General features: G+C 51.2%; 1 protein-coding gene across 1 annotated transcript; it reads right to left on the reverse strand.

Moving 5' to 3' along the window:
- Positions 1–4,663: 4,663 nt before the first annotated feature.
- On the reverse strand, positions 4,664–7,371 carry LOC130252296 (homeobox protein HMX1). The gene is made up of 2 exons (XM_056489723.1): positions 6,965–7,371; positions 4,664–5,310 (listed from the first exon to the last, which is right to left on the reverse strand). The coding sequence occupies exons 1-2, from the start codon at positions 7,218–7,220 to the stop codon at positions 4,739–4,741; spliced, it is 828 nt and encodes a 275-aa protein (XP_056345698.1). The 5' UTR covers positions 7,221–7,371; the 3' UTR covers positions 4,664–4,738.
- Between the last annotated feature and the right edge of the window lie 3,998 nt (positions 7,372–11,369).

Consider the following 11,369-nt stretch of genomic DNA (forward strand, 5'->3'; position numbering starts at 1 on the left):
GCCGTTCATCAGTGGCTGGACATGAATTGCCGGTTGCTGTTGTGGTTTTCCATCACCCCGGCAGGGCCCCGCTGCCTCCCTCTGGAGCCGGCAGAGGTTCGGGACAGCGGGGACATGCCTTGCCTGCGCCGGGCATCCCGGGGAGAGAGCGGGGAAGGGAGGGCAGAGAAAATGGTCCTTATCACTGGGGGGAAAACACCTCTCCCAGGAGCTCCCCAGGAAGGCAGCTACGAGCGTCATACAGCCACAGGTTTTCTGGAAAGCTGGGCACGCTCAGAGCACTGCCCCTGCCCGAGCGGTGTCGGGGCACGGGCAGAGCGGGCCATGCTGTGCCCCGGGACAGAGCATCCCGTCCTGAAATTCTGCTTCCCTCTTAGGTCAGTTCAGAATCATCCGCTAAATCGCCTTCCTCCAGGCACTGTGCTTGATACCTGCGGAAGAATCTGGAGGGGAATTACGAATAAAGCCAGTAATATCCAACTGTTTAGTGGAAAGGGAAAGGGAAAGGGAAAGGGAAAGGGAAAGGGAAAGGGAAAGGGAAAGGGAAAGGGAAAGGGAAAGGGAAAGGGAAAGGGAAAGGGAAAGGGAAAGGGAAAGGGAAAGGGAAAGGGAAAGGGAAAGGGAAAGGGAAAGGGAAAGGGAAAGGGAAAGGGACAGGGAAGGGAAGGGAAGGGACAGGGAAGGGAAGGGAAAGACTTTAAATGTTAGGTGCACATCTAAACTCCCATTTATATCTTTTTGAATGGACCTTCATGTATCTCACTACATAGAAATTACATAGTAAGCAGAGTTGAGAAACTCAGGATAGTTAAAGGAAGCATTAAGACATCCACCATAAAGTTACATTAATCTGGGATGGGAAGGGAAATGTAGGAATATTGCCTGGATCTGATTTGAGGCTGACAGCACTAAGCCCTGCGAGGCCGCTGGAGTCTGGGGCGAGCCTCTCTCGGATCGATGGTGGGCGCGGGACACATTGGCAGCGGGCACAGACAGACTATTCCAAGATAATGCAGTGGAAAAGAAAAAAATAATCGATCCAAATATATTGTTGAACAGTGGAGCCAGCACGCACCTATGAGATTTATCAAGTATTGATTTGCATGAATATTTTAGACTCGTGCCTACGAGAAAAGTTATGGGCCATCTTAAACTGGTGAACAATGTACCATTCGCAAAGTAGCCATTTAACAAGGTGCCTTCCAGCATATCGATCATTTTCATTTAAAGTGTAATTAATAATGTCTTACTGCAGCTACACTAGGAATTTATTTCAAAAGGGCAGCTTAGACTCTTTTGAATGCCGTTTGCTTTGCTAAAAAAAAAAAAAAAAAAAAAAAAAAAATATCTTTTCACTGATTATTTTATTAGCGTCCAATAAACACAAGTTGTCTTTGTGAGTAATCTGGCAAGGTTCTCCTTTGCCTCGCCTCTGGAGTGCCATCTAGCTAAGCTGTTGTAGCAACATTCATTAAATAAATGTCAACAGACAAGGATTTATGCTGCATAATAATATTACAGCTGTAGTATAACTGGATTTATTTTAAAGCTATTCTGAGGTTGCTTTGATCTATAAAGCAGCAACGTATGTCTCTATATGTCATAAACAGCCTTGGCAAAAGTACTTCGAGCTTTAGAGTCCACCAACATTTTTCTTAAAGCTTTCTGTTTGCAGGAGCAGCACAAAGCGTGTGACTCTTGACTTTATATTTGTTTAATAAAAAATATACACAAGGAAGAAAACTGTGAGGAATTTGCTGTCCTGATTTGAGGGATGGGTTTGGGTGTTTGGGTCTGGGGGATTTTACCTATTTTGAAATAGTCAATGCACATACCTCAGGGACTGTCATCTGGTGCTAGATGTTTCTCTGCATCCTGCAGAAATTTCTTGCCATCAGATACAGGGAAAAGTATCATTACAAAAGCTACGAGGTAAAGAAACCTGAGGTATATATGTTCCTACTTTCAGCACACACTTTTAATAAGCCACTATAAATCATTCTCTGCGTGTACAGAATAAGGCATAAGTAAGCACTATTTCTTAGATGATTTCACGTCTTGCACCTTTTAATATTTTACCATGATCATAAGTTACAAATACAGTGTATGAAAAAAATCTGTTTATTGATATAATCAGCACATCTTTAAAAAACAAACATACTAATGTCAAAACACATTTTAAAAATCCGATTGATCATTTAGCCCTGCCAGTTCCTTAACTTCAAGGAAAGAATATTTAGTAGAATCAGAAGTATAATAATCTCATATGTTACTCCAAAGAAAAGGCATGTGGAGAGTGGCAGGCGTGTATATTTCTCGTTGGATTACAATCTACTCTGATATGACCGTAGTGAGTCAGGATTTTACTCCAGTGGGTAACACTGGAAGATCTGGGGATCTGGATATGACGAGAAAAACGGTCTAGCCGCTCTCTTCCAGGGGCAGCCAGGCTTTGAACGGCATCAAAATCAAGTGCTTGCACCCTGAGGAAGAAACATGGCCCCAAGTCACCTCCTCTGGCACGAAAAGGCTGAATGAAGCCCAGCCCAGCCCTTTCCCCGGGGCCGGCGAGTCCGTCCGGGGCACCGACATCCCCGGCTTCGCCTCTTCCCGGTCCTTCTACACCGCTCGGGGACTAGGCTCTGAAAGTTTTCATCTCAAATTCGGGTGTTTGACGGATATGCCAAGAAAACGGCTGGCGAATATGTCTGGAGATTTCAGGGGGAGATCAGCAGCAGTTGGAAAGGGAAAAAGAAAAAAGAAAAAAAAAAAAAAAAAAAAAAAAAAAAAAAAGGAGAGAGGAAAAGAGAAATAAAAAAACTTCAAAAGACAATAGCTTCCAGAAACGAGGCTTATGGCGAAACCAGTAGCCCGGCAATTTAATACTTTTCTCAGGAACCTATAAATATATACAGATATATACGTATACATATATATGCAATTCTCGAGTGGTTTTGAGGCTTGCAACGTCCTGGCTTCAATTGAGCAGGCTGGTGCTCAGAGCCGTATTTCGGGCTAAAGCAGAGGGAAAAAAATAGGGAAAAAAAAAAAAAAAAAAAAAAAAAGGGGAAAAAAAAAAAAAAAAGAAAAAAAAAAAGAAAAAGAAAAGAAAAAAAAAAAAAAAAAAAGGAAAATTGAAAAAGGAGAAGAAAGCCCAAAATTGTGTTGAGGTTATAATCCACCCCTGACCCGTCTTCTCGGGTTTTGTATCAAAGCTGAAGCTCCACCACATCTCTCTGATCGATTTCATAACCAGAAAAAATAAAATTGCTCCAATTATAATGAAAAGCGTAGGAAAGAGTAAGAATTAGATCGCCCTTCCTTCACAGGAGACAGGTCCGCATGCACACTCCCCAACAGATCCAGGACCTGGCCTTCCCTGCAGGGACACCGAGTGCTCCGAGCTGGTTGGTTCAATTGCAGCTGATAACGCCCTAGAATGTACGATCAAAGCTTGACTTTCCACCAAGGCCGAGTTTTATAAGGTCATTTCCCCCTTAATATTAGGAAAAAGAAATTAAAACTTTTAGAAATAATGATAGTCCAGAAATTCATTTTAGGAGTGGGTAGAAGGGGGGGGCAACAAAACAATTATTAAAGAAAAACAATAAATTGGCATGCATAATACTTCATATAATATCATGTTACAGGTTCACTTGCATAACCAGCCATACAGCTCCCCAGTCTGTTCCCATCTGATTATTTTTCTTTCCTTCCTTTTTAATTGCCAGTGAATTATTAATCGATTACACAAACCGATCCCATAAGAGACGGACAAGTCGAGGTACGCTTTCCTCAGCCTCTTCAGGAGACCAAAAAAAAAAGTGGCAAATCCACTTGTAAAATACAGCATGTAAAATTACATATATATGTGTATATATAAACCCGTGTATTTTAGCCGATAATTTGCCAGGGAAATAAAACGAAAACAAAGAAACCAAATCCTCACAGCTCGGATTTCAGCAGGGCGAATTCTTTCCAACAATTTGCCTTCAAGTTGTTTCAAATCAAAACTTCTGCATCGAGAAGGACCAGGGGGCACCAGCACATGCTTGGGTGTCGGTAGTATGGAAATGAGAGTTACGATGGGAGGGGGATATGTACGGATTAAGTGGCTAAAACAAAGGGCCCTGGATAAGCTGCTGGAGGCCGGGATCAGCAGGGTCCCCCGCTCTGCACGGAAAGCTGCTGGGGCAGCGGGGAAACGCGAAGGTTTCCCCGGTAGGAGCGCGGGCCCGGGGCACCGGAGGCGCCGGGAAAGGTCTCTCGGTCGCGGCGGGGCCCCGAGGCTCCCCGGCCGGGAAGCGCCGGCTGCTCCGTACATTCGTGTCTCGCTCGGCAGCTCCGCGGGTCGCAGGAGGAAGGGGCTGGGGAGTCTGTTCCCCCCGGAAAACGCCGGTCTGTGTCACCCCGGGGCCGGGGCGGCGCTGAGGGGTCTGCCGCTGCCACGGGGCTGGGTTTTCTTTGGATGCGCGGCAGTGGGAGCCCCGCCAGCCTGATCCCGGTGCATGGCTGGGGTCTTTCGGGTCCTTTCGGCTCCCTCCGGCTGCCGCACGTCGCTCCGAGTTAACCCCAAGAGTTAGTTTATTGCACGTTTAAAAAAAAAAATTCAAAAAGTCAAAAAGCAGAAAATCAAGAAACGTGTAAGTTGAAAATAAAAAGTCCGTGGAGGAAGGGGGGTGGAGCTGCAAGCCGAGGGAGGGGGCGAAGGGGCCGCGGTCCCGGCCGAGGTGGGCGCTCAGACGAGTCCTGTCATCTGCGACCGTAGGAAAGGCAGGGAGGCGGCGGGGAAGGTGCCCAGGGGGTAGCTGACGCCGCTGGAGAAGCCCACCAAGGGCGGTGACATGTGCGGCAGGGTGAAGCCCAAGGCGCTCGCCGGCGAGTTCTCGTGGTACAAAATAGGGACCCGCACTATCCTTTGGGCGGCATGGGAGAGGTTGGCCGCTTCCAGGTCTGCGGCCAGCTGCCGCTTCCACTTGTTGCGGCGGTTCTGGAACCAGATCTTCACCTGGGTCTCGGTGAGGTGCAGCGAGGCGGCCAGCCCGGCCCGCTCGGAGCTGCTCAGGTAGCGCTTCACGTCGAAGGTGGACTCCAGCTGGAACACCTGGCTGCGGCTGAACACGGTGCGCGTCTTCTTCTTGCGGCCGGCGGCGCGCTGCTCGGGCTCGCCCGGCTCCTCGCCGCGCTCCTCCTCCTCGTCGCGGCCGCCCGGGCCCGGCCGCCCGCCCGCCGGGCCCCTCGCCGCCGCCCGCCCGCCGCCCGCCCGCTCCGCCGGCTCCTCGGGCAGCTCGGGCGAGTCCCGGTCGCTGGCTGCGGAGAGAGGCAGAGGGCTGCTGCAGGGTCGGGGAGCAGGGGCATCGCACCGCCGCGAGGGGAAGCCAACCCGGCTTCTCTGCGCAAGGCCGGGGAGCGAGGGGCCCGAGCAAAGGCTCCTGCCGCGTCTCTGCCTCCCCCGATAAACTCCCGAATATTCTCAGTGTGTACACACGTGCTCACATGGAAACACAAGCCCTGTATTATATATATAGAAAAATATATTGATCTATGGGAATACTCGTGGATCTGCTAAACGCACTCCTGTTAATGTATATAACACACACATGGGCTGTTTTCAAACCATATAAAGCACCAGTGTATGTGTACACACAGAAGTATGTATATACTTTATATATATATTTATATATTTATATATTTATATATTTATACACAGGAATACGTGTGACCTCTCATTTATATACACACGTCTGTATTTACAGAAGTATGCACCCATACATACGTAAAAGTATATTTGCGAGTAAGTATATTGTGTCAGAGCGGTGAGCATAATAGTGCTCCATGTGTATATAAAGAGGGGCAAAAAAGAAATAATCCTAATTATTCGGGACTTCAAAAAGCTAGTGGATGGGGATAACTATTCTGGTATCGTGACATATCTCCATGGAGTTTCCAACACTGTGCATTCCAGTTCGAATTTTAAAGGGGGAAAAATATTTCCTACTCTTTATGGAATAGATGAAAACTAGAAATAAAAAATAATAATAATAAAAATAAGCGCAGTTGTTTATAGAGTACCTTCCTGTTTCTATATGTACTTTTGAGAGAAATTAAAAATATTAATAAACCCATTACGGCAAAAATAAACTATTTGAATTACAAATCATGCCTCTTTTCCTTATTAAGCAATCGTGAGGTCTCTGCAGGCTCGTATAGGGTCACAGAGATGTGCCGAGGCACAGTGCTTTTCCTATTAGTAGATAAACAATGACCAGTGATGGCAGCCCATTCACTCTATCATATGTTAATTTCTGCCCCGAACCCCGGCTTCTGCTCCAGGACCCTCTCCATGGGGATCCCTGCAGCGAGAGGCCGCGCTGCGGGCGGAGGGCAGCGGGGCTGGCTCTGCAGGAAGCGGCGGCCGGGGCAGCTGGGACCGAGCCCAGCCGCTTCCCTGGCTTCCCAAACTCTCCACTGCGCTGCTGGGGGCCGCTTGTCCCAGCTTTCCGGCTTGACGGGGAGTCAAAAACAACAACAACAAAAAAAGAAAAATAATAAAAAAAAGAAAATAAAACTAGACCTGCCTTTAAAAAAATAAATAAATAAAAGAAAAGAAGAGAGAAAATAGAGAGGAAAAAAAAAAAAAAAGAGATGGGGGAGGGGGGAAAAGGGCAAGCAAAAAAAAAAATCCCCAAGCAAGCCAAGAATCCCTGTTTACGCTTTGGGCGGCGGGGCGGAGGCTCCAGGTGCCTGACACATAGGGAGCATTTCCGGAGATTTGCCCCGAGCGGCCGAAAACGGGGAGGCAGGGCAGGGACTGCGGGGGCACTCCGCGCATCCCCCTCGGGCCTGCTCCGGGGCGCCGCGGCGGGACCCGGACCCCCACCCCGGGGGCGGCAGGAGCACCCCCAGCCCAGCCCCAGCCCGGCCGGGCCCGGCGGTGCAGGGTGCCGAGGGAAAGGCCACTTACTGTCGGGGCTGGCGCAGCCCAGGAAGGCGGCGTGCGCCCGGCGGTACCAGCCCACGGCGGCGTCGCGGAGCGGGCAGCCCGGCGCGCCGAGGCGCAGCGGGGAGCGCGGCCCGCAGCGCGGAACGCCGCGCCCGCCGCCCGCCGCCCGCCGCGCCCCGCCGCCCGCCGTGCCCTCGGTGCCCAGCAGGTCCTCGATGAAGAAGGACGAGACGCGGGCGGAGGTGGAGCCGGCGTTTTCCGTGGCTTCGTCCGGCATCGTCGCAGAGAACTGCGGGAGGGGGTCCCGGCTCCGCCGGCGGCTGGCTGCTCGGCTCCCCGCTGCCCCGCGGCCGCCTCTCGCCTCTGCCTAGCCCCGTGGATGCTCTCCTGGTATAAAAGAGTTTTTTTCCGGAGTAATCATTTCAGATCGCGGTTTGCCATCATTTCCTGCAAGCTAGGAGGGGAGGGGGGAGGGGGAGGAGAAGAAGGGAACGGGGAAGGAAAAAAAAAAAAAGCCAGCCCGACAACCCATCGGAGGCGCCAGATTCTGCGCGAAAACGCTAATAACGAAATAAAAATGTCATGCGAGTTAAACGGCGGGCAGGAGCGGGGGATCCTGCGGTGGGCGGAGCGCGGCGCCGAATGGGAGCTGCGCGGGGAAAGCGGCGGGCGCCGGGTGTGTGTGTGTGTGTGTGTGTCTGTGTGTGTCTGTGTCTGTGTCTGTGTGTCCGTGTGTGTCTGTGTGTCCGTGTGTGTGCGCGCCGCCCCGGGGCCGCCGTTCACGAGCTCCTTATTTAGGTCAATTAGGGAGCAAATCCCGGTGCGGGGGGGCGGCGGCGGAGGCCCCGGCACACGGGCCGCGGCCGGGGGGGCTTGGCCGCTCCACGTCCCGGGCCTTCCATTGGCTGCAGCGGGCTCAGCGGGCAGCCCCGGCGCCCAATCGGCGCCGCGGACATCGCGCTTATATTAATATCATTAATATCATTAATAATAATCACCCCCCGCTCACCCCCCGCCGAGCGCTTTCATGTGGCGGCGGCGGCGATGGATGGAGGAGATGCGCCCTCCGCCGCCCGGAGAGCCGGCTCCGGCCCGAGGGCTGTCGGCGGAGCGGTGAGGTGGTCCTCGGCCCGGAGCCCCGATTGAGGTGTTTGAATCGGTTTTGGGAGAGGGACGGAGGGGTGACTGCCCGTGAGCAGGCAGTGGGAATCCTGCCGGTGGAGGGGAGGGTGCCTGCTGGGGAAGAGGACTCTCCTCTAAGGGATGTCCCGAGGTCTGTTTTGTTTACCTTGTACATGTGTATATACCTATACAGATATATTGTACCGATGTACAGACGGTGTCTGTGGAGTTTATTTAGAAAGACAAACAGACCCGCTCATCGGGACTCCCTGACTCCCTCCGCCCCAGGCGGGGAGGCAGAGGGGATGCGCTGCCCCTTCCAGGACCCGGCCCTTGGTTCCTGGCGTTGCCCCTCTTCAGCCCGACTTATGTATCATCATCTCACTGTAATACCATTTCGTGGGAAGCTCCAAAGTCGTCCTCCCTTTTTCCGAGTCGTGCCCCCTTTTTCCGAGCCTCTGGAGCCAGCCTTAGGACATGGACCCCAGCAAACCCGCAAAAGTTCTCCTCGCTGCTGGGACCAGGCGAGCCAGGTTTGTAGATGGGCAGCTCGGTCCAGAGTGCACGTCGGAGACCCGTGGAGATTTGGGTGAGTACAGAGATGTCCCTGCGATGCTCTGCTGGCCAAGCCTCTCCTCCTGCACTGCCGGAGGATCCCTCCTGCTCCCGTTTGCGGTACTCCTGGACAAATTCCCCCTCCCCAAGCCCCGCCTCCCCTCCCGCCGCGGAGCGGGGACACCGGTTGCTGCCCAGCGGGAGTGTCCGGCGGGGCCGGGGACAGCCGGGAACCGAGCCGGCCTCCCCGCCACGGAGCGGTCTCGACCCTTTCCCGGAGTGGCAGTGGGGACCTTTGAGGTCAGGGCCTATATTTGAAAGAACACACCCAAAAAAAAAAAAAAAAAAAAAAAAAAAAAAAAAAAAAAAAAAAAAAAAAAAAAAAGGAATAATTCCAATTCCAACTGCTCCAGAAAGATGCAGAGAGATGCAGAGAGCCGAAGCTCTGAAATGGGCTCTGGAAAAGTGGGAATATAAGGCGGCACATTCGGCTTTCTCTCTTACGTGGGCAGAGACCGTGGGCAGTCTAGTGAATTGTAAACTGAGCGACAGAGCATTTGTCACTTGTTGCACAGAAGTGGCATTAACAAATATGACTTTAATGCTCTGCACACTTTGCTTGCTCCTGTATAGGAAATATGAGTTTGGCCGACAGTTCTTATGCATCCATAAACTCTAAACTCATATACATTCATCAGCTCTATTTGACTGCCAGACTCAGAAAATACATGTGTGTTTTCCGGAATAAAGGGGAAAACGTGGCCCCGATTTCTTCTATACATCGCATATACAATCTGCATATCTATAAAAGACATGCTCGTGTCCCATACCCGTATTTTATAAAGAGCCCCTGCAGTGTGATCATGCAACTTATGTAATATTTTCCTTTGTCCACATTTAAATAGTTTAATAAAATCACCACGGTTAAATTTGCTCCTGCTCCCCCCCTCCCCCATATTTCTTTAGTACAGCGTATAACAGTTTGGTGTGCAATATGCTGAAATGTGCTTGAGAAAATCTTTTATACTCAGATGTACTCCTGCATTTCTGAAACACAAAATCAGGATAAGCATAATTCTATACCTGCAAATACAACACTTGTACATGCATGCCCATGTTTTTTGGGGATTTTTAAAGCTCGTAGATGTGTTTACACACTTTTTGCATTGCTATAGTGACGTTATTAACATTTCAGGCTTCCTATACTTAGTGCTTAATTTGATGACGAGAATAAAAAAAGAGGTGTGTCTCCTGCAGCGATCCCTCAGAAAAAGAACCCAATGACGGTATTTTCTAAATTTAACGTTAGAAAGACATCCTTGTCCGCTGCCCTTAGGCCTTTTGGAGCCACCTGCCCGGAGGGGTCCCCTTGTGCCGAGGGCTTTGCCATCCCCACGGGCTGCCCGCCCCAGACAGGGGCCGCCGCCCCGGGGTTCAGCGTGGCCACGGCGAAGCGGAGCTTCTCCTTCCCCCACTGCCTTCTCTTCCACGGCCGTCTCTTTGCGGCACGGTAATTCTTTATTTTTTGCAGGCGGGAGAATGGAGATACTTTCCCTGAGCAGGTCCTGATGCCTCCCGTGGGTCAGGAAGGAGGAATAAAACCATGTGTTTTCTACAGAGTTGGCTTTGAGACCGGGTTTAGACTAGAGGTGACTGTTTGCCATCCTTGGCTCTGTTTCTTTCCCCTCGGTTTTTCTCCGAGGTGTCCAGTCCGGCGCTGCTCCGCGAGGTGCGGAACGGCCGCGGGCTGTGGCCCCGGCCCCGGTGCCAGTCCTGGCTTCCAGTCCGTGCCCACCGCTGGCCCGGGATGCCCGCCGGCCGCACGGCGTGGGATGCCCGCGGGATATCCCCCTCCGCCACCTCGGACGGCTCCTGAGCCTCTCCCAGCCTTTGCTCGACAGCGGCTGACAGAAACAGGGATTTGGGGCTGGGCTCCGAGGGGAATCAGCAGACGGAGGGCTGTATTTGGGGCCCAAACGCGTGTGTGAGTGTGACAAGAGTGCCCAGGGAGTCACGGTGCTGCGGGCCGGCCGCTCCCGCACGGAGCGGAGCGGAGCTTCCTGCAATGTGAATGCAATTATCCCCCGGTGTTTGATGTCTCCCCTCGCTCTCCCTTCGCTGCCTCGATGTGTCGTAAAGTAGAAGCGAAATGAAAGGCAGGCTTTATCGATCGCACCCCTAACCTCTGCTCCTCTTTGCTTTAAAGGGCCGCGATTTTGGAGCCCGGAACTTTGCGGGGGACTGCTGACCCCCAGCGCTGCGGACAGAGGCGGCTTTGGGCAGGGGCATCCTGGCATCTGCTCCCTTCTCCGGTCAGAAACAGCGGTGCTGAACAGATCGTTCAGTTCTTGACACCTTCCTAAGAGATCAGACGGCATCGCTGGGGGTAAGGGAATTCTTGGCCAATATGTGCGTCTGGTTGATGTCATATATATACATATATATAAAATATATTAGACATATTTCTAATTTATAACTATACACATAAACCCACGTGTATATACATATGCGTGTGTGTGTGTGTGTGCGCGCTGAAAAAAATAGTGTTTCAGCCATGTTCTTCTCGGATGTTTAGGTATAAAAGTAAAACAAATAAAGGGTGTATTACCATCTTCAGTCGTGAGCCACCAAAACGCAAAACCAGTTCCTGGAAAGCAGTGATGCTTTTTCGTGTCCAAAACTCCTTCAGATGAACAGAGATGGTGGGGTGGTTGGGATATCTACTTAGAAGCAATAATAAAACAAGAAA

Source organism: Oenanthe melanoleuca, chromosome 4, assembly GCF_029582105.1.
Source record: "Oenanthe melanoleuca isolate GR-GAL-2019-014 chromosome 4, OMel1.0, whole genome shotgun sequence".
Taxonomy (NCBI): domain Eukaryota; kingdom Metazoa; phylum Chordata; class Aves; order Passeriformes; family Muscicapidae; genus Oenanthe; species Oenanthe melanoleuca.